The sequence below is a fragment of the Myripristis murdjan genome, chromosome 14 (assembly GCF_902150065.1).
Source record: "Myripristis murdjan chromosome 14, fMyrMur1.1, whole genome shotgun sequence".
Lineage (NCBI taxonomy): Eukaryota > Metazoa > Chordata > Actinopteri > Holocentriformes > Holocentridae > Myripristis > Myripristis murdjan.
The window spans coordinates 18,224,694-18,248,823 of record NC_043993.1 but is presented as its reverse complement, the minus strand read 5'-3'; the positions used below and the strand labels follow the sequence as shown (position 1 = coordinate 18,248,823).

The 24,130-nt window shown below is 40.9% G+C and overlaps 1 protein-coding gene across 1 annotated transcript in view; it reads left to right on the top strand.

The window, feature by feature from the left end:
• Window positions 1–24,130, top strand: part of uvrag (UV radiation resistance associated gene) — a 103,069-nt gene that overhangs the window by 39,469 nt on the left and 39,470 nt on the right. The window contains exons 12-13 of the mRNA XM_030068716.1: window positions 1,376–1,541; window positions 15,355–15,430. Of these exons, the coding sequence (XP_029924576.1) occupies window positions 1,376–1,541; window positions 15,355–15,430 (242 nt within the window). The remainder of the gene's footprint in view (window positions 1–1,375; window positions 1,542–15,354; window positions 15,431–24,130) is intronic.

Sequence of the window (24,130 nt, the reverse complement as noted above, 5' to 3'; positions counted from 1 at the left end):
GTATGTGGCTGCCAGCAGAGACATGGCGCAGAAGGATGCCCTCTACCCATGGACTTCACCTCCTCTCTGACCCCTGCTCTCAATTGTGTTTCATTTGGGGGGGGGCTCTGCCCTGAAGGGAGCTTGATCAACTCCAGAAATGTTTGGATGGGTGTCAGAGAAAGGCTAAAAAGACCTAAAGGGGAGGATGTTCCACATTAGAGACCAGGGTCAGGGTTAGTCGAAGTCCTAATCTCATCAGGGGGACAAAGTGGAAAGTGATGCCACTGCAGTGAAGTCCATCAGTGTTTTTTACATTTAACTAAGCTCTCCCTGTCAGCTCAATCTAACCAGGTATCAGCACGTCTCTAGTTTCACCCTAAGGTGTCACTTATACCTGCATGTCCCTTCCTTGACCTGGCATTCTTGTTAGTTTGAAGCAGCATCCAAGAGCACTGGAGGCCAAGAGGCTATTTACTCCAGGTGCTTAGTTGTTATGGTGTTTAAAAAAAAAAAAAAAAAAATGCAGGAACAAGAACTATACAATGCAGGCGTTCTGTGTTAAGTAGAAAAACACATAGCATGAGCCAAGCAGTCTACCACTCACTGTGGCCATGGTCTATTATTTCAAAGCATTAAGATAAAAACCACTATGATTTTAAGTCCGCCTCAAGCGATGTCCTCCTGCTGTTGGAGAACTTGAAACCACTTAGTGTGCTGTCTTGAAACCATTTCTTGTACTTGAAGTGAGATGGTTTGCTCTGTTTCTTGCCCTGTCAGAAATGTGCACAAAGGCATCTAGGTTTCCATCCAGCATTTATTTAGGTCAGAGGGAATTGTTATACGTGATGCTTTTGCTGCTCAGGCACATTTCTGATGGAAATTAGGTATCCTACAGCAGCCAGTGCTTCTTGGCGGTATATGTGCCGTGCCACCAAAAGCCCGTTTTGTATCATTTTCAAAACACTTTTCCCACATGAATGCAATCGTTCTTCTTCCTGTGAATACTTGGTTACCAAAATTGTCTTCTGTTTGATGTTTATATATTTTTGTTTGGACTCACAAGATGTGAACATGGATTATGTACTGACCATTTATTTTTTCATATACTGAAAGCACATCCCAAACAAATAAAACATTGCAGAGGATTGCTGATTGTATGCTTTGAAGCTTTTGATATCATAAAGTACTGACATTTTGAGTGATTAAAATACTGATTGCCATTTTGAAATTTGATTTATATTAGAGTGTAGGCTTTGGGCTTTTGTGTGTTGACGTAGATTATCATGAGAAGTCATTGATGGATTAACAAGCTCAGTGTTTCAGATCCGCTTAACAAAAGTCAACTTCCTTATTGTGTAACTACCGGAACCTGTGTTTTCTTTTTGTCCTGCAGCAAAGGATGATGGGAGCGTGGCAGTCGCCCTGGGTTACACGGCGCACCTGGTTCTGATGATCTCGTGCTTCCTGCAGATCCCTCTTAGGTATCCAGTCATCCACAAGGGCTCACGCTCCTCCATTAAGGACACCATCACTGACAGGCTCACAGAGAAGGAGCGAGAGTAAGTAGGCCGACCGCTCGGGCTTGGAAAAAAAACCTATGGTTAATAATGAGTTAATTAGGGATGTACATGAGCTCTTATTCTCATGGCTGACTCTTCATTACCAGAAATTACAAAGACTAAATCAAATTATGGACAACAAGAGTCACATACTTAACGTTTCTCCGGTGCATGTCTTTAGTGATCATGCTGACACTGAGATCGTCAGTTCAGCTTCTGTCACACCTCTGAGCAGCTGACACACATGCTGTCATTCTAGTGTGGCCATGCCCATTTTCTTTGCTTGTAGAAATACTTGAATGTTTTAGAGATGAATCAGGATTGCTGTCATCACAGCATTGTAAGACACTGGGCCCTATTACATTTTAAGTTAGTCCATACTGGGCATGTGTGTTGCTGTTAAACGATAAACAACTTCTTCTTAAAATAAACCATCAGAAGATGAGCACAAAACAATATGTGAGAGTGCAGAAGTTGGTTTATTTAATATGATTTAGGTTATTTAGTTAATTTATTAATGTAATTATTTATTTGATTGTTTATTAACTTGCAAGAGCAGTGGCTGGACTACAGTCACAGCTCCTACTTAGCCATTTGAGCACAGCAGTGTCACACCATTAAAATGTTATGCTGTAGTTATTGTGTGTGAGTGAAACCAGATTTCATATTGCAAAGTGGTGTGCTGGCAGTACGAAAGAATCTTTCGTTAGGACAAAAAAAAAAAAAAAAAAAAAAAAAAAAAAAAATGACTATCACCCCACCTTTTTATATATTGAGAGGACAGTAACTCTCAAGAATGAGCTTTTTTTTCCAACTCATTAATGCTCTTCTTCAGAAAACATGTTTATCTAGGAATAAAGGCTTGATGAGTTTCTATATTTAAGTGTTTAAATGTAGCTGTATCAAGGCTATATCCTGTTTTTAATTCTTGTTTTAATCAATAAAGAGGAGAGCTCACAATTTAAAGAAACTGTTGCAGTTCATTCTTGGAAGTAGCTGTACTCTCATTATATAAGATTACTTGTTCATGTTCAGATTTCAGATTCTTTTCAGTATTTTTCCAAGGGCTGTGTGATTTACAAAGTGCGTGAAAGTTCTCAATTAAGTCTTGTCCAATATTTAATCATTCTCTTTTTAGGTGGCAAACAGCCGCACACGGCTCTCACCCATCCTGTCTGTCTCATTGTTGACTCCCTTGGGTTGAGGGGCCGCAGGCGTGTCTTTCCTCTTTAATCGTTTCCAACAAGCCATTTATCCAATAGTTCTACAAGTTTGTCAGATTTGAACATTATGTGAGAACGCATGCAAAAGTATTTGCTGTGCTTGAGGAATAGTAACAAGTTAGTGATGCATGAAGCAGCATACTGAATATAAAATGTTGGAGCAGATTGTTGTGCTTACTGGAGAAGAGCGGCTGTCAGGAGACATTTATCATCTCTTCAAACATTTCAGCTGGTATTAATTTTCATCTCTAATCTTGAAGATTCAAAAAAGCGATTTAGCATTTTTAACAATTTTAACCTTAATTTAAAGCACACAAAGTAAAATTGAGAATATATGGTAAAGTTCAATTCTTTGTCATTATTACCTTTTAGTGATCTCCAAATTGTTTTATATCCCCCAATTGTAAAGCACTTCCAGTCATCCATCAAACCAGAGAAACCTTGTGGAATGGCTTTGCATTTTAAGATCATCAATCATCAATTCAGATATTGAATGCAGAGTGCTGACATGTATAGGATGGTGTCCATCCAAGTCCAAGAACAGTTTGTACTGTTTAGCTTCTCTGTGCATCTGAAGTTGGCTTGGGCTGATCATGAACTGTTGTTATATCATTTTTTGGACACGGTGAAAATGGCCCAAATTTCGATCTTATGGATGGTCAAGATCTCTTGAAAGTTAATGTAAAGCTATCCATACAAGTAAACTGTAGCCTGTGTTTGTTGTCAGTTTTTCTTATTTTAACCTGCATGTATAAATCACTCAAAATATATGTGAAATGCATATTTTGAATGCCATTGAACATTGCTGTGAGATCCTTGTTTTTCTTTTTTTTAAGTAGTATCCTATAAATCTTTTTTTTATTGATTTCAATCATGTTTAATTTAAGAGCTCAAAAAGGACATACTAATTTTTTGCAGCCATGCCCCACCACCCATCATGAAATTAATAAAAATACAGAAATACATTAAAAAATAAATAATAAATGACCAGAACACTCATCCATTTTCTAGCTGCTTTTCTTTTTGGGTGCAGTCTTCAGCTCTTTTTATTTATTTATTTATTTATTTTTGGTAGCAACTCAAAGTTTCCCTTTTTTGGATTTGTCCAAGTGTTCAGATAGTGCTTGTTTCTCATTATGGAGCTCAGTGTTGAGACCGTAAATCACATTGCCCACCTTGTGCCAGCATCTTAATGGCACCCTATGGCTGTAGCCACTTTCCCTTCAATCTTCACAGCATTTAGATAGATTTTTGGCTGAATGGTGAGTTATTTACAACAGAGAAATGCTGTGCTGACATCCAGACCAGCAAATGATAAAATGAGCAGCTTAAATCACACCTGGGGCTTTATCGGGGCTGCTTTTGAAAGTCTTGACTTGTGCCTGCACTCTAATTACGGCACAGGCCAATGTAATGAAATTATTATTTGTATTTGTTATGGTCTTGTAACTATGCATCAAGCTTGGGTAAAACTCATGCTGGATTGTGATAATTGCAGGTTTGGGACACACATATGCTCTCAGGTATGTGCCGTCCGTGCATATGTACATTTGTACGTGACGAGACCCCCTTCAACAAGTCAGATAAGGAAAAGGGTATAATGAGTGGTGTAAGTGGCAGAATTGGATGTGAGTACATTTGATTGGCACTTTGGTGTTAGTGATTATTGAAGGTCGGTTCAAAGCCCCTGAAAGAAGAGAAAGGTATAAAGATGAAAGTCCTGTTTCTGTTTGGATTACATCGTGTCATGCTACACATAAACGCCCATACTTGTGATCCTCAGGTTGGCATGCTCCGTTAACAATGATGCTTTTCACGACACATCGTCACGTCCCGTTGATACCAACAGAATTTTTCACTCCCTTTGTAACACACAAGTTTTATCTTGTACCACTGAAGTCTTACCAAAATTAATAGTTTGTAATTTCCATAACGTATAGTTCCCTGGTTTTCTTTACCATGATAATTGCTTGCTTGGAGTCGAACAAACACAGGCCTTTTAAAAGCAGCTGTGGGTCTTTGTATATAGCATGTTGGACAGTCTGCTGTGTTGTTCAGGTGGTTGTAAGGGAGCTGGCTGTGGATCCTTTGAAACCTTGAGTAGGCTCATTATGGTAAATTTTTAAAATTGGGAAGAGAGGAGATCCAGGCCACATGGCCATGTTAAATCAGGTAATAATAATGGGTCTCCAGACCAATAAGCCTCACCAGGCTTTTGCTTAGAATCTGACCTTTAAATGTTTTGAGCTAACCTGCATGTGGACTAGCGTGACACACATTTGTTGACCCTGGGTGTAAGGGTGAACCTCTCTACTGTTTTCCTCTTTCCCATACTGCTCATCCTCAGTTGAAGCACATGGGAAGACATGTAAATAAGTGCTGACACTTCCACATCCACATATGTCATACATTAGAAGATGAACAGCCGGATGGGAAGTGTGTGTTATGTGTGTGTTTTAGAGAGAGAAGAAAGGAGAGAGAGGCACTATCTGACAGCCCTGTGATTCAGTGACTATCTCTCTCTGTGCATGTGATGATGTCATGACCACAGCTGGAGAGGCTCACCGGGAGTCACCTTGCGCATAACTGAAGGCCTGACTGCACCGTACGTATTCCCAGGCCCGCCATACAGGATATTTACACCAGGGTCCATCAGAAAAAATAAACGCGCAGGGTATGTGGCTGTTGGACAGAGAAGCTCTATGATTGAGCCTTGCATGGCCCTCAGGTGTCCCTGAGCAGGGCCAAACGCTCCGGCAACCTTTCACCCCTGCACCGCTCCACACGTTTATGACGCTCTGGCAGGCAGCAGACACACAGCCAAATGATGTGTGGGAAGACGGAAAGCAACTAGCCGTGTACAAAAAAGAGGCAATTAAAGTGCCGGAAAGGGGCAGCCAATGATGATAAGTGAGGTAGCATGGGATCAGTACCTCAAAGCGTGGCAGGATTAGCAAGCAGTCAGTCAATCATAATAGCAGGGTTTTTTTGTTCGTTTTTGTTTGGTTTGGTTTATTTTTTTGAGCTGAATGTTGCACTGTAGGCCTCTGTGAAATGGTAATTGGCCTATCCAGGCTTTTCCTTCATCTAGTTTTGCAATGAGATCAAATGCTGCACTCTGTTTGCTTGAGTCCATTTATCACAGATGCATTCCCAGTCGTACTACTTGATGTCAGTCTAAATTGTGGTTGTTGAAACATTCTAGCCTGTTGCTCCTTGTGTGAAATCCCTCACATCTAGTAGTGATCATGCATAGTTAAGCAAGAAAATAAATTTCCTACCCCCAGCATAAAGAGTTTTTAAGAGCTTGTTAATTGGACTGTAACAAGTATTAAGGCCTCAGTGCGGTGTGATGAATATGAATGTGTCTGACCTTTTGAGAGTGGCTAATACCGCTGTATTCCTCTCCACATAGTGGTGAGGTTGTGGGTTAGGATAATGACTGCCTCATTTCATATAGCCAGCTATTTTACCACAGTAAAACCAGTCAAAGCATGTGTTGAGCTGAACTGTGTTGCCCTCTAGCACTTGGACAAAGGCCAGAGTTTAGAGTGGGGCCTCGAGTTTTTTCAAAAAGGTGTACAATATGACTGGCCTGTTTTTGGCACTTGGCCTAACTCGGCCTAGCACACTGTATTTGGGATCTCAGAAGCATCCTCCTCCCTGTCGAATGCATTCTCTCAAATCAATGGACTCTAACGACATGTTGCGCCCACATTTTGTCCTGCGGAGAGCCCAGTTCCAGTGTGTCTGATTGCATGGGGGAGAGCTTGGGAGATGCGATCCAGATGTCCAATGTATGATTGAGACCAGAGCCTGGCCATTAAAAAGCAAGTTGCCTCATGCAGCTTTTTACCCAAAGTATTAAGGCCTGCCCATTTTTTTCTGATTTTCCTTATCACTGGCAAAAGGAAAAATTGTTATATGCAAGGATTTACACATCACTGCTTGGATCAAGTATAAAGAAACTGCTGGTGGAGGTACTCAGCGTGAATGCCAGGGTGCGGAAGGGAGCACAGGTTAAGAGAAGAGAAACCTGCAAGCTCAAAGGAAGGAGGTTATTGTTCCGCAGCTTGAGCGGTTTCACGTCTCTTAACATGGACCATGTGGACATGAGAAGAGGGGCACTGCACCTAGACAGCCCTGTGCTCCCTAGGGTTACACAGCAATGGGGAGAGGCAGTGCGGGGCTGCAGGGCAGGTTGCACAAGCTGCGCTGTGACAGAACACAGACTTGATGCAGACATCCACACACAAAAGCAGAGGTGGGATCTACAGTGTTCCACTTCTGTAATTTGACTCAAGTATCAGTAGTTTGAGCTTTGCTAAACTTGCTTTTTACTTGATCCTCATGAGTCAAATTCAGCTTGAGGAGTGAAATACTTTACCCTGAAACTTTGTCATGTTAATTAAAAGCTTTACTGTTTTGAAAACTATGAATAAATAAAATTAACTTTAAATGTTCTTATTTTTTAATTTTTACAGTACTTTAAGTATACTTTTAAGTGTGTGTGTGTGTGTGTGTGTGTGTGTGTGTGTGTGTGTGTGTGTGTGTGTGTGTGTGTGTGTGTATTTATGTATGTATGTATATATATATATATATGTGTGTGTGTGTGTGTGTGTATATAATTTAAATAAGTATATGTTACATTTCACTGGTGTTTAAAAGGTGCTATACATAAATGTAAAATGCCTAAAGCTTTTTTGAGTTGATCATTTGCTAGTGAGAAGAGGATAAGGCAGCTGATCAACTTTGAGCCAGAGAGCTTGGATCACTTTCAAATAAAACAGTACATCTGTATGTCAAACACAAAAGTGCCACAGAAATAGACAGTATCTTTACTCATCTTTCAAGGTTTTGCACATCATTCAATTGCAAAAGCAGAAATGGTAACTTTATAATGTCTTTTAAGAGAGTCAAAGAATCTCTTTTAGGTTGACATGGCAGTTGTATAAGCAGCCCTTCATCTTGGAGCCCTGCTGTTGCACAATCCGTTTGTCCAGCCTGTATCCACCCTTCATTGAAGGGATAACAAGAAGCGTCTGTCTTGAAAGACTTTCAAAAAGATGGCGTAGGTTCAGTGGAATGACCAGCCAGCTTTGAATATCAAATTGTATTTAAACTTTCTCATAGATGTGTAAAAATTGGACGTACTTGTAATTCTCTATATGTCAATACCAGCTCTTTCTGTGCCTCTAGTGCAGCTATGGTCATGGAAAATGGTGGTGTTATATGATCTAACACTGCTGTGAGGTTGGAATATTAGGTCTGAATAGGTGTTTCAATCTGTTTGAATTCAGATCAGACATTATTTGATGTTTTAAAAGGCTGTGCATGGGACAAAGTGATGGTTTGTGATGACTAAGAAGGTGCCCAGTCTGTGAGTGCTGTGGAGGTCAGATCCAGCCTGCCCTCTCCATCTCCGCTTGTGATTTAAACAATTCAGGGAAACAAAAGGGAAAGGAGAAAGAGGGAGAAAATGAGAGAGTGGGTTGGGGTCGGGGGTTGCTGGACCACTGGATATTCTTAAGAGCCCTGATGAAAACCCAAGACGACAGAGCACACAACCGCCACATCACTCAGGAGACACTTTAACGGCGTATACCAAGATGGCGAAACGGTTACACCGAGGTCTTAAGTGCAACAGTGGTCATTAAAATAGCATTCACTGACAGATGCTCAGTGTAATCATTTCTCAGATATTGAAAATTACAGCACACTGTGATTTATATAGTAACCACTGCCATTAGGGCCTTGACAGTTGCAAGGCAGGTGTTTTTTTAAAAGCAGTCATAGATGATTTATGGTCCCTTGCTGTTTGAAATTGCACATTAAAGACGTTGTGAAACTCATGAACGGTCCCCCACCACAGCCCTCTAACATGGATGTAAGCACTGGCCAAGCCTCCTTTTTCAGCAAGTCAGCCAGAACTGTTGTTTTGCACATTTGGAGTATTAATTAGGATGTCTAAACAGGCTTGCCGACACATGTGGAGACCCCAGCCTGTGTATACATTACAGCAGGTCAGCCAGTTGCTAGGAATATTCCCACCATATTTTCAAGAACCAGATTAAGGCAGGGCTCGACCACCCACCTCCACTGCTTTGTCCTCCTTTACACTCTCACACTTAATGCAGTGAACTGAAGGGTGAGTGGAGAGGAATCCCTTACCCTATAACACACTCAAATATACAATGTATAGTCTGTGCAAGTAGCACCCACTGACCTTCTGCCCTAGATTTTCTAATAGACTGCTTTTAACAGTCTTCTTATGGAGATGATGGTCATTAAAAGTCAAAGAACAAAACTTAGATGGACTCACTGCCTTCCATTTTGACTCTGCCAGTGCAGCTCGACTCTTGTACTACCTTTTACATTTTAACAAATATCTCAACAGCCAGAATTTATAAATCCAAACATACAAAGAGCTCTCTCTGGATTGTAAAATATGGGCTGTGGGCCATAGAAACCGCACCTTTTCTCCACTCAAACAGACTGCCAACAATAAATGCAAATTTTGCCACTTGACCAGAGGCTGTAAAAGACGTCATGTGCTGTTGCCACCTGCTAGGAGGCCTCTGCGGTGCAACCTAGCAAATTGTTCAGGCATTGGAGGGAGTTCTCCCCGAGCTGAGAGAAACTGTAACACAGCCCTCCATAAAATATCTTCCATCAGCAGGAGTTAAGTAGTGAGCCAGGAATTGATTAAAAGACATACAGGAAGGTAGAGTGGTGGACATTCCCTTTCTTTATCTCAAATATTCATTGTATGATTATTAATTACCTCCTTCTTTTAGTTAGAATTGCTCTTCTGCATTCTAAGGTTGTCTGAGGAGAAGGGTGTCTAGCCCCTGCAGTTAAACGCCTGACAGGCTTGATGGGCCTGGGGCTTGTTTAGATATTCTGGCTTGTAAAGACAGGGGAATTTTCTGCAAGATGCGGCTTTTTTTACGATGTACAGCAAATTCCCTTCCCCAAAGCTGCTCTTATTAATTACATATTTTCATGTCTACACGTGGAGCCAGCACTCGCATGTCAGCTGTCCTATTGGGTGATTGCTGTGAAGGCTAGACAGGAAGAAAAGAGGAGGGGATTTTTTTTTTTTTTTTTATGAGAGGGGGAAAAAGTGACAGATTTACTTCAACTCACTGTCATTCCTTTTTCATCTTTTTGTTCCGCGCAAGCAGAACTGAAGTATTAGCTAAATGAAAGCAGATTTCATGTTTGAGTTATCAGTCTTTTAGATGGATGCTAATGTGAATGCGCGTGTTAATCACTGTGCCTGTCATATGCAGTTTATTGTGTTAGTCTCGTGGACGTTACCATTCAACAGAGCCACCACCAAGGGGAGTAGGAGAGGAGCGTGCTGAGAGAAGGAACAGGTCGATTAGGAAAAGTGAGGAAAATGTGAGGAGCTTAACCAGCGTATGTGACTCCTGAAATGGCTGTTATTCAATATGATCTATTTGCATATAAAAAAAGAAGTAACAGCAGCCTCTAAGTGTGACATCAATTTAAAACGAGGCTAGGAAAGATTAAAAACTATAGATAATCACAAGTCACGACTATTTAAAAAAATCAGAGAAGCATCAAACTGAGCCATGAACAAGTGAAAAATAAATAAAAAAAAAAAACCCCAAAAGAACCAATTACAAGCCAGAGATGGAGCAGATTCTTTACTGCAAGCAGTACCTCTGCAACTTGTCTGTGAATGCGTCTGTGCTTGTGTCTATATTTATGTTGGGCCCTTCGCTCTGGTTGATAGACAGACATGTTACTGATTTGGCTCTGCAAATTCCTCCGGCAGTGACTGTAATCTATTTTGTCCTGCTTTGTGTGAAGGACTGCTTCAAATCACGTTGTTGCCACTGACCAAGCGGTTCAACATGACTTGCCCTCTCTTTCCCAATGTTTCTCTTACCCATGTAAATGTATGTGCACACAAAGTACTGATGATTTTTGTATTTGTAAAACTACTTGATGGAAAAAACTGCTTACAGTGTCAGGAATTGCTTTTGGTATTTGTCTCTAAGGTTGGGAATGAATTAGACAAAAAGTGCCTTTAAAGTGCCTTTACATGGAACTCCCAGCAAAAAGATTTAAGGCTGAAAGAAGCTGGATTTTCACTCTGCTGACATACATATATATGTGTATATATATATATATATATACACACACACAGAGAGAGAGAGAGAGAGAGAGAGAGGAGAGAGAGAGAGAGAGAGAGAGAGAGAGAGAGAGAGAGAGAGAGAGAGAGAGAGAGAGAGAGAGAGAGAGAGAGAGAGAGAGAGAGAGAGAGAGAGAGAGAGAGAGAGAGAGAGAGAGAGAGAGAGAGAGATTTATCAGTGTCTCCACATCACCATTCTGCTTTTGACATTGGATTAGTGTTGTTTGGAGTGCTGGAACACGGGATTTCTGTGGTTTTGATAGTATTTTTATGTTATAAATTGTTTTACCATGGTTAATCTTTTATGTGGCTCTTTATATGACTCTTTTTATGCGTATTCTGACTTTGCACATTGTATGCTCTCGGTCAAAAGTTTGACTTGGTGCTGCTTTTTGGCCACGTCTCCTATGAAAAGTATTCTTAATCTCAAAGGACAACCTTGGTCAAATAAAGGTTAAATAATATAAAAAAGTAAAAAAAAAAAAAAAAAAAAGGGGGCTCATACACCTTCACTCACTGCCTCACAGTGTTTCTTTCCTAATTCTCCATGCTGAATACTCCTTTGCTTCCTCCCCTCTTCCCTCCCTCCTCTGACTTCCTCTCACGTTCCTCCCTGCTGGTGTGTAATAATATATTTGACTTTACTGGACGTTCCCGGGAGGAATTCCTCGTGTTTGGTGAACCGGAGTCTCTCCAGTATGATTTCAGACACAGTGGACAGCGGTCATTAATCACCTTGCCGTGACGGCGCTGGTGTGTGTGTTCATATGTTCGTGTGTGTTTGTTGGAAGTGATTCTGTTTTCTTTTTCATGCGTGTTCATCAGCAAACAAATCCTATCTGTTCATGGGGAAGTGATATTGGGAATGCCAGCGGTGTGAGGGGAATGCCTGTTGTGTTGTTCTTCCCCTCCCTGTTAGTTATTTCCTAGTGCTGAGATATGACCTCTGGCATGTCGCTTTCTCCGTGGGGCCCCAGCTACATGTCGAGGATATGGAGGACCAGCAAGTGTCTGACTGTGTGGCCTTCAGTCTGTGGCGTCCTCTTGCCAACCCTGGCAGCATCATGGCAGTAGAATTTATTTCAGGGATAGTCAGGTCTCATCTGTTAATTGTTGAATACTTTTAGCTCTGAGACTTTAGAGTAACGCTCAGAGTCTGAGTCACTTGGAGTGAGGAGCTTACAGTTTGTGCAAATTCAGGTTTGTGAACAGCTGGCATGACTATTGTTACTATTGATTAATTTTTCCATTTACATTTTCAATTAATTGCTTGATCCTTTAATCTAGAAAGAAATCTAGAAAGTCAAAAATGTTAGCCAGGGCTCCAACTTAATGACCTCCTGTTGTTGCAGGGCCGATAAAATAGGATCTCAGAGGATGTAAATTAATTTTGGAACAAATTTGGGACAAGAGTTGGAAGTGTTATAATGAACAGCAAAAATAAAACTTGCTGCATGTTCTATGTAGCACACACATTGTTAAACCAACATTAAAACAACATATACCCATCACTAAAAAAAAACCCAAAATGTACATTTGATAATAATAGGAGTGGAAAAAGTAACATTTTCTTGATTTTAGTGAAGCTATAGTCAGCAAATTTGCCGTTTTTACTTGATAAATAACTGAAACAATTAATACATTAAATCAGTTAATTCTCTCTTGATAGACTTATTAAGTATTTGTGACCAGATAGTTGTTGGTCTCTAGACTGACTGGAAAAATCTGACAAAAAAAAAAAAAAAAAAAAAAAAAAAAAAAAAAAAACTGGCAACAAATGGATCAGAGTGGATTGAAAGAAAGAAAGAATTCAACTACTGTTGGAAGGCAAAGCTTTAATGATGAAATCCAGTTGTTTTTGGCTATTGTCATGTTGCAGAGGGCAGCCTGATACAGACTATTTCCGCTGAATAAAACGGGATTTCAATAGGAGAGCGGAAATATGTTTTTATGATGATTTAATTGTATCTTAACTAGGGTTGGGACCCGTTTGGATTTTAACAATTCCGATTCCTTAATGATTCCCCCTTAACGATTCCGTTTCCTCTCGGTTCCGATAACGGTTCCAAATATATACGTTATTGTATTTTTTTATGACACCATTATACTTAAAATAAACAAGTAATAAATAACAAGCTGCTGCCAGCTTGAACGGATTGACTCGACTGTTGCTGCTGGTCTTACTCTTATCTGAACTTTCTATAGAAAAATGGGGGTGGGGGGGGGTTACAAATTTATATGTAACTGTATGAATTTGAATTGCTGCAAAAGACCCTGTTTTATAAAAGATTAAAGTAAAGGCATATTTCTGTGATGTCAGACGACAGAGGTACAATGGGTAGCTCAACCCAGTCACAGCTGATAAGAAGTGTGATGTGATTGGAAGCACCTACTGGTGTCATTGTTGCTTTTTCTTCCTTCCCCCTGATTAGAAAAAACTTAAAGCAGGTTGAAGTCAACACACTGTAGTAAGACCTACAGAGTTGACAAGACTATTAGTATGATGTCAGCTGAGTCCAGTAAAGTGCTAGAATTGTGGAAGTTTGTTCTCTACTGTATTCACCCCTGTTCCCCCAGACACCTTAAGGTCCCACAGAGAGAGCAGGCGAAGAGCCCCGTGTCTCCTCTCATATAGGATTAACAGAGGACCGTGACCCAGAGCACGAGGGGTCACACACACAGGAAGGAGACTTGCCGGATGTACATTTGCACCAGCATACACACGCATGCACACACACATCAGCACATATCAGCACACATCTGCTGCTTCTGACAACTCTGTCATGTAACAACTGAGGCGCTTGTCTCACATCGTGAACACTTACTGGTTATACTGTGGTGATACAGAAGGCTTTTGTCCATGTGTTACATTTCTCATATGTTGAATTTCCCTGTTAAGAGATTTGATTTTGTTGATTTGATTAGTTGATTTTCCTATTATAAATTTAGTCTGGGAAAATATTATCTGTATGAAAAACTTGACACAAGCTGATCAAAATTCTTGTTTTTTTTTTTTTTTGTGGATCCAAGATATCGCTTTTGTCTTGTTTCGTTTAAGTGCATCATCAGTCACTCGTCATGGACCGTGCCTTGGCCAGGGAAGAAATTATACATTGTTCGTTTTGTTGATCTGGATGCAGTGGTTTTGGATGTGGGACCTCCTTCATATGGGATCAGTCACTGCTCAACTAGTCCCAGCAGACACGACAATGACACAACAAGCTTCAAAGATAAAAACAGTACTATCCAAGTCTGGCGCAGTAGCAGTGCCTGTTGGCCACCAGCATTACTTCCTTATGCGCCAAGAAGCTATCCAGTCTTGTGATGCACGTCTTTGAACCCAGCTGGGTGAGGTTCTAAGAGTGAAATTATTTGGTGTATTGAAGCGCTAGTGGGTACAAGTTGTTCTGTACAATCTCAAGAACTTTTTCCATTTTTTAAATTTTTTTTTTGTTAAAAATTGAAGATTTTTTTTTAAGTGGAAATATATATAACTTTTTTTTTATAATTATTTATTCTGCTGTTGATTTCATTCTGACATTAGTGGAAACAGCTAAGGTTTACTTTTGTGCATGTGTGCATTGCCTGCATGTGTGAATCTACCTTGCCTCGGTCTTTGTATGTGAATAGATCCCCTGGGACGGTGTGTGTGTCTCTGTCAGTCCCTCTGTGTGTGTGTGTGTGTGTGTGTGTGTGTGTGTGTGTGTGTGTTATAGACGAAAGCCCAGCCCAGGGCTTGGCTCTGGTCCCCAGTACATCCGTCTCAGTGGGAGATCCACAGACATTAAGCACATAATGACAGGAAGGGATGAGTCCAGCCCGTAGCCCCTGGTAGAAGAGTGAATTTTCCCACTGTCAGTGTCAGTACCCACCCCCCACCTTGCGGACACCAGGAGTTATCATCCCTATCTATCATAAGCACTCCCACTGCAGTCCTAACTAAGACATCTGACTGGCATCAATGGGACTTTCCCACCATCATGAAAAGGAAAGTTCTCTTTGTTCCTGGCGAGAAATGGGGTGGACAGGCTGTTCGGACGCCTCTGCTCTTGTTTGATATTTCAGTTTAACAAGGTGCAGAGGTTGGGTCTGTGGGATGGGATCACAGTCTCAGACCAGGCTTCTACAGCCATCTGCAAGTGTTTCTGACTGTAAACGCCGCTGGCTACAGGAATGGACACGTTCAGTTTGTTTTTTATTGACATTTTCAGAATGCTTGGCCCACACCGCATGCTGTATCGTATTCTTCTACTTTTAATGCTGTGTATTTGGCATGCGACTGTTTCTTGAGAGGGCCTCAGCTTTTTCAGTACATCAAGATTAGAGTTTATTGTTTTCACACTCCATAGGTAATAGCTTAACTGGAATAAACCACCTATTCTTGTGTAACACAGAGCTTATTTTCTTCTCCTGTCTTTCACAGATTCCCTTTGTATCCCAGAGGAGAGCGATTTCATTTTGAATATGGAGTCTACTTGCTCAACAAGAACATTGCCCAGGTAATAATATATGAACACACATTTACTGCAGAAAAGATTGCTTCTCACGTCTGGAAAGTATTCAGACAAATTCCAAGACCTTAAATGTACTGGGTGAAAGGATTCAGAAAAGAAATTATAGAATTTCAGGCACCCCGGTGGCTCTGCAGGTAGAGCCTGCTCCTTTAAGCCTGGCCCTTGTAGCCAGGGCCTGGGTTCAGTTACAGTGCAGGCCCTTAACTGCATGTCATCCCCCTCTCTCTGCCTCATCTTTCCTGTCTTTTTCCACTGTACCCATCTAATAAAGAGGAAATGGAGATTCACAGACAAATTTGTCAGTACTTATCCCATTAACGCTGTTAAGCAGTGTAAATCATTTTTAGTTTGTTCATTTGTTTGTTAGTTTGTTGAATTAAATTTATCAAGAATTATATAACACAATTTCTCAAGAATTATGACAATAAATTCCTGAGAATAGCACTTAAAAATGTGAGAGAAACACCTTCCACAGTGGTCCTTGACAGAATTACAAAAATGTACAATAGAGAAATAGAGCTTGGAGATAAAGCTTGTTCTTGTGTTATAATTATGTAAACAAGCGCACAGTGTGAGCTTGTATATAAGGCAGTGCAGTAGAAGTCACACAAGCATCAAAAAATAGACCTTCACAGCGCAGTCTTTGACATAAAATAGCAGGTGTTGTTAATGACATTAATTAAACTTCTGTTCCATTTAGGTCTGACAGAGGCACGGTGCTGGCTCACTGGAAAAGCTCTGTTACACTTGATTGGAACCTTAATTAATGTCATTGCTATCAGCTGTGTTCACCCTGCAATTTTATGTCCAAAGGGCTGCTGTGAAAAAAGCCTATTGGACACTGGTGCACCATAGAACCACATAAGTGTCAGTATGCATAGACACATACAACAAAGTAGCTCTTTGATAACTGTAATGATTAAGTCAATGAATTAATTAAATATTTCATTAATTAATGTGATGTTAAAAGATGACATTTTTAAAGTCAGTGTAGTTTCACTCACTCTAATCATGCACAAGCCCTGCCCCCACCTCTCTACCTCTCGGTTCCACTTTAACACCTATGAAGGGCTAGCACATTAACAATGATCCATGAGCCCTGACTTGTCAAGGAGCAGATAGTCACATAATGAATTCATCTACAGTATGTGCGCCATGTTCACATTTTGCACAAACAAATTGAATTTATACTCTGAATTGGTCTCACTCCCTCTCTCCTCTCACACTCACTCACTCACTCACACACACACACGCACAAACAAACGCCTCAAGGGAGGCTTGAACTCTTGACCTGTCTGTGCTTATTAAAGTGCACCTAATGTGTTGACCTGGGTAACTCCCTCCATTCCTCCTCAAGACTTTTAGCATCAAGTTTTAACAATTTGCATTCCATTCCCTATCTGTCTCCCTTGTCCAGCAGCGAGTGGGCAATGAAGGGCCTCTCCACTGATTTAGACTGGGCAATTAGTGCTAGCAGGTGGCTGACTTCAAACCACTGCACTTGGGAGGTTTTAATTCTAATATGAGACCACAAGCTGCTAGCCGATATCCAAATCTGCCATCTTCCCACCAGAGTGCAAAAACAAGTTAGTGAGGACGACAAGGAAACATTTTAGACTGTAAATGAAAGTAAGCTCAGACTGAAACCACTGACGGAGTAGGGCAGAGGTCTCAGTTGTGTTTTGAAAAAAATGTCCCTGGACGTAGTTTGTCATATTTATAAATCTTTTTTTGCATGTAATGAATCCATAATGTAAGCCATTATTCAAGGTTAGTTTTGATTGTAATAATGTAGGAGCGGTTCAGATAACATGTAGCTAGGGATTCATCGAATTTTTGTCTGGCACTTGTGCATGTTGGTGAGCATCGCCAAACTCAAAACTAATGTGACAGTCATTCCATCATCGCTGGTCACCTGCAGCACTGCCAAGCCAGAGGGGAAATATTAGCTTGGAAGGAACTACTGAGGATGTTTTGTATGATTTGACTTTACTGTGTTGTAGAAATTGTCAAGTATGAACACACAGGCACATATATGATTGTTCACATATGCACAAATGCGTGTGTTTGCACCGTTGTGGCTCATAACATTAAGAATCTCTAAGACCTGGCAAACATTGTTACAGTAAAGCTCAAAGATATTTTTTATACTTCTTATCAGTCCCATAGGTTAAATGGATTGCACTCTTCCGTGATATATTTTTTAGCATGCGAGGTCACAAGGGAATCTGCAGACTGACTTGCTATGTAAAACAATCAGATTAGCTTATCAGCGCTGTGCAATATATGAGTCAAAAATGTTCTGTTTTTATTACTTAGTGTATGTGTGTGTGCACTGTGAACAGTAGTTATGTGTATACATACAGTATCTATGTTGTGTGAATAGAGATGGAGCATAAAGATTTGAAGGTAGATAAAAATAAACATTTCAGTATACGTAACTGTAATTTTGGCATGTAAAAAAATATTGAGAAAAGTAAAACTGAGAAAAGACAACTAACATGATGGATATTTAATTCAAAGTTTTAGAAAAGAAACAAATTATCCCAACTGGAAATTTGCACCTAAAAGAGCTACATTTTTTCCTCAATCTATTTTATAAATATACAATATACAGTGCAACAATCAGCCTTCACTCTGAGCATAACTGAAGTGTAAGTGTGTATGTTTTGCATTTTAACATATGTTGTCATACCAGAATTTGATTAAGATTCATTTCTCACTGCCATACTTGAAAGTGAACTTTATATTATTCACCTTCTGAATGGTAGTTTGTAACAGTATGCGGATGCAATGCGTAGAGAATGTAGGAAATAAGTTTAGAAAAACAGGGAGATCCTGCACCCTTCTAAAAAGACTTTTTTTTTTTAACGACGTTGTGGTCTTTAAGATCTTCAGGCAAAAAATTTTCCATGGGTAGGCTATTTTATGTTCTTTTGTTTACATTTTAATTCATCCCAATGAAAACCTTGGTCTGCTGTCACTGATTCTGCCCCAGTGATGGCAACAAATTCATAGAAATTTTGGCCTGTACCCAAGGCATGTGCTCACATATGCTACGTGGCAAATAAATGATAAACAACACAGGAAACATGCTGCTACTTCTGTGAAATCAAACTTTTTGAGAGTAATTCATTAGACACTGTCATGCTAAAAACAAAACATCCCTTTGTAAACCCCAAAATGCATTGTGTCAAAGTCATAATTTCCCTGCTTTGGTTTGAAATGTATTGAAATGCTTTCACATCACAATTTGATCAGAGGCAAGCCAAGACCTACGTTTTTTTGCTCTAACCTTTTAGAATCGTGTGCACCACTTAGAGTACCTCCACCTGCCAAAATAGTTCAAAGTTTGAAAAAAGTCCATACTGAAGACTGCAGGTGTGAAACGGACCTTAGAATGTCAGCCATTTCGGTTTATTATCCCGTTTGATCACAATCATATTTCATCACTCCTCTTTTAGCACCACCCCCTAGCCTCCTATTCTGCTGTAGTCTGTTTCTGCTTTTGAACATTTGGTGTCCACAGTCACCAACTTAATCCATACTCCTGACGTTCAACTCACATAACCCCCAAATGTAGCCGTCCTCATCAAAGCCACACATCATGAACCTGTTTCATGGCATCTTAAATATTGATCCAACCATGCTTGGTGTTATGCTGTTGTAAAATGTTAATTCAGTCTCCCAGCAATAAAATCTAAAAAGTACTAAATTTGTCCCCATCTACCAAAGTTAAGTCACCATAGACAGAAAAAAAAAACTTTCTTATCAAGTCAACTCTTAGAAATATATAACATGTGTAACTTTCCAGCAACTTGGTTAATCTGAAAAAAAAAAAAAAATACCACAATCACAGCCCTTCAAAGGATTCAGGGGTCACTGCAGATGAAAAGTGCAACCCAGACAGAAAAAAATCACAGCAGATATTTTCACCTGTGTGCACTAAACCAATCCAGAAACATCTGAGCATAAAGTTTTGAAAAAGGACATAAGCCTTCACTATCATAAAGGCAGGCCCATGTGAGGAGTGTTGGATAACTTGTGGAAATGTAATCTTAGGCCAGTTGATGAATGGACAGCATACCTCTTTCATTAAATTGTAGCCAATAAATGTGGGGTGAGTTTTTTTTGGTCCTTCATTATTTACTCTCATACATCCTACCTTCTGTGGAGGCTTGTTTCCATACATTTTGGTTATGGAGCAGGTGCATGGTAACCGATGCCCAAATGACTGTAAGCACAAATGCTGCCAAATGTAAACTGAGCCCACAGAAATAAACAAATGTTCATTTTACTATAGTTTATGCGTGCCTTATGTGTAATGTCTCTAATAGAATTTTTTTCTTACTCGTGCTCTCTGAGACTAACGTGCTCTGGCTTTAACAAATTGGTAGTACGTCAGCATTCTTCTAGGGTGAGATCTCAGCTATTATTCAAAGCACCGTTTTATGCCTTCCATGTGTGACTGAATACATTCACGTAAAGGAAGAGTTACCAGGTTGACTCCAAAACAATATAGTGATGCCACATGAATACACAAGCTCCATATGATAGTGATCTTGGAGCATTGTTCCAAAACTCTAGAAGTGGTAAACATGTCATGACCGATAAAGTGGAGCCCTCCACAAGTAGAGCTTCCCAATAGACCCTCCTTGGTTCATCTCTGAACACTGCCTGGAACTGTGTTTTCCTGTGTATGTCAGATCTCTCAGATCTCACATCACAAGTTCAGATTTTGGGAGTTAAAAGCTGGGAAATGCATGAAGCAACTGAACATGGTTATGCTACATGTGATTTCCTTCTCCTTTAAAATCTAATTGGGTTTCCTTAACCTTGTCATTCTCGACCACTTTACCAGGGAGACTTGTTTCACTCCTGCTCCCTTGACCACAGTATGGTTCTCATTAATTTACTGAGGGTTTTATTAGGAAATGGCTGCTTTGCTGACCCCTGCTCATTGAGTGGGCTTTTCTTCTCCTAATATGATTTACCAACAGACAGTGTTTCAGTTGTGGCCAACTGTTATTATTTTGTTTGCGGTTTTTGGAAATATATTTCCCTTTTTGATTTAATGCACTCCGTTGGCTGGGCCAGGTTTGTCATTCAGCCATGGCGCAGCTAGTGCAGTGTCTAGCTTCCTGACACAAAACAGTGTGAGTTCTGGTTTCACAGTAGAGCCAGCTGACTGGCTGACTGGCTGACTGGCTGGTTTGCTGACTGACTGGAGCCTGGGTGGGAGACATTAGCCGTCCATCTCTTATTAAATTGCCCTGCGTGGCTGTGTTTGAAAGTGATACAGGGAAGCTGGCGAAGGATCACGGCAACAGCAGGAGGGCCTTGCTTTGATGTGGCAGTGAGAGAATGTTTCTTCTATTTAGGCCTGATGTCATGAGGCCAGGAGCAGGAATGAAGAGGCCATTTTGGATGCCCTGAGTACCAGGTGGTTCATTTGTTTGACAAAGAGAAGTTAAGAAAGGCTGCCATTCTCTCTCTAGCCCCATTCATTCCTTGTGTAGTTTTAGAATATGCAGCATCAGCAACACCTAAATGAGTCACTCAAATTGATGTGGAGATATTGCCATTTTTTTTTTTTTTTAAAAACATGTCTTTACACTTATGTCCAAGTTGTACCAGTACCAGTGCATGATGTAGGTATTGCTAATGTGTTGTGATTTACAGGTGGGGGTATGTGTTCCAGGTTTGTCTCAGCCTAGTTGTTAAGTGAGTGGCATCTGGCTGCTCCTTTCCCTTGAAGCACTGGGCCACAGGTGAGAGAGAGTATGTTACTCCCCTCCATGGGGGGCACAAATGTTCAAACTGCCAATCTTCCATTCACACAGACAAATTAGCCACGTTAGTGTGGCTGGCTCCAAGGGAAAACCAGCAGCCTTTAGTTTGGAGGCTTGCCATGTGCTGCAGTGACTGCTCTCCTTCCCTGTGTTATCCGCTGTGCTACATTGTTGTGAAACAGGCATGTGGGGCTGATTAGATGACAGCCAACCCTGCGCAAAATATCTTTTTTTTTTGGAGGCGGGGGGTTGGGGGGGTGGACACAACAATTAGTTCTCAGTTGCTAAGCTTGGGGTACTGTATTTGTTGGCTCCAGGCGCAGGAAAGTAACGATTGGGAATTAAAATGCAACAAATCTGTTGTGGCCAGACGGGACAGGCCTGGTTGCCCCTTTGCCTTTGTCGACTGATGAAAGTAGAGAGCCCATTCAGTCTCCCTGCTCCTAAGCCTCTGGTCAATTTCACACCATGGCCTGCAGGCCCAGTGCCATACTGGTGGTCTGGAGCATACGTCACAGCACCCACTGCCATTAAGAGTGGCAAATGTGGCTCCATAAAACAAGACTATGACTCATGGGGGAGGCTACTGTGTTTAGTGGTTACCGGAGGTGGCAGCAAGCGGAACAAGAGCTGGCTGGCTGGAGGTGTTCTTTGTGGGCTGGTTTGGAAAGTTGGGAGGTGCTCTAGCAAGAATAGGCAGTGAGAATAATAATGAAGAAGAGAGAGCTGTCATTTCTTATTTTCTGTCGTTTATTGTTCATCCTAATCAGCCATGCAAAGACTAGGGCTGTACTACTTTTTCTGGCCTCCATGTCTCCTCTTTCCACTCATCCTCATGTCTTATCCACTTCCTTGTAAATCCCACATGCCCAGCGATTGAGCTTCTATCCTGTACCTTCCACTCTACACCTGCGACAAAGCTGCTCATGAACCCAATCAAGCAAACTGAGATAGTCTTGGAAGAGCCCTTTGTGGCCATTAGTCCATGTGATTGTGCTCCGATAGAAACCATATGACCCAGACACAGACATGCAAAAAAAAAGGAACACTACACAGCTCCCTTTCACCCCCTTCCACCCCTGCTTCCTCTGTGGATCTCAAACCCAATAGCATACCAACACAGAGAAGTCAAGAATGTTAAAATGCCCCTGTGAAAACTATCTCCAGCTATTACCTTATTTCCTTTGTCAGTTTTTTTTTTTTTCGCTATGGATATTGGAATTGGTACAACTGGGTTTTGTGAATAGAATGGGCTCACTATAGTGAAACAAAGGGAGTACAATTTTTGCACATGAACTCAGTTTTTCCACAGTTTGAGTTGACATTCCTGTAAGCAGTTGGGTGTTTACCCTTTGTCAGTCCACAAGACTGTGAATCTGAAATGGCTATGTTTACAACCAGTGATTGTGAAATAGTCATCTGTGGGTTATCAAAATATGTGCTTCCAGTTCCTCCTCAGCCTGATACATAAATGCAGGAGCACTGGTCTTGATTTCCCTTTGTCTCATGTGCTGCAGACTGTGGCCATGACTTTCCTATTCCAGTTTTTCTTGTAATTGAAACATCAATATTATATTAAATTATATGCTAGGGACTGGAATATGGGGTCACTTCCACATATATATGGGAATCTTTATCTGTAAACCTGTTTCTTTGATCAAAATTTTGGCCCTGACCCACTTCTGTCGGCTGAAAATGATCCAACATTAAGTTTTCAAGGCAGTGCATTCAGTACAGAGGTTTACCTGGTCATATACACAATGTTTACTCTCCATTCCTTGAATTAATAGTAGAGAGGAAAAAGAGGAGCTTCAGCCTATTTCTCAGCAGTGGCACACTTTTAGAAGGAACTATTCCAGGTTTTCCCCAGAAGCCTCCTGGTCTCTCTCCTTGTCTGTCTGAGGCTTGTGGTTTGTGAGTCACTCCTCAGTGCGTTCCGGAGAACGTCCCAGATAAAAAAAAAACTAAAACTAAAAAAAAAAAAAAAACTGGCAATTACATGTCCACTGTCCTCCTTGAACAACAACACTCGTTATTCTGTCCAACCGCCTCTGCAGAAACCTCATCTCAACAAACAGACCTCTGTGTTCAGAAATCATAATGCAACCCACTGTACACTGTTTGTTTACCTGAACTCTGGACCACGGTTCCCCAGGCGCTGCCACCACCCCTACACTAAGACAGACAGGGCCTGGAAGTGATCAGGCCCTCACAACCGCCTGCTGCCACTCATTCTCTTCATCCTTCCATAACGGCCACATCCGTTTTTGATTTTAGAGGGATTGATATGGTAAAACACATAATGGTTGGGACAGGCACCAGAAAATGCTGCTCCAAGAAAACGTAGCATACCTCACTTTCACCTCCTGTTGCAGGAAAAGAGGAAAGGTTGTGAAGTTCTCTTTTAGGCCAAGCTATAAACATGTTTCTGTTTTTGTTTTAGCCCAGTGAAGAACAGCCCAAAGCTTTAAGCATCAAGCTTGAGATCTCACATGGTCACATGCAGAACGACTGTAATCATCCCCTTACATCTAATAGAGGGTCGGTTACAGACCCTGCATCTGACAATGTGGTTCATATTTGAATGCCATTAAGGTGCCGCTCTTAGCAGTATCTCAGCACTCCACTGACAGTAAAAGCACTTCATTAGTGTACTTTATTTATCACATTTCAAGCAAGAAATTGTTTTTGGCAGAATATAAGTGGGTTAAGTAAATGGAGAGCGATATAGGCTGTATTGAGAGATTGTTAACAGCCTAACAAGACCGGAGACTGAAGGCCGATGGCTGTCTGGTCTCCCTCTCCATTGACTGATGAAAATAGAGGGTGAGAGAAGAAGAAAATCACTGCTTCTATTGTACTAAACCTGAGATTAGATCTGTCAAAGGATTTT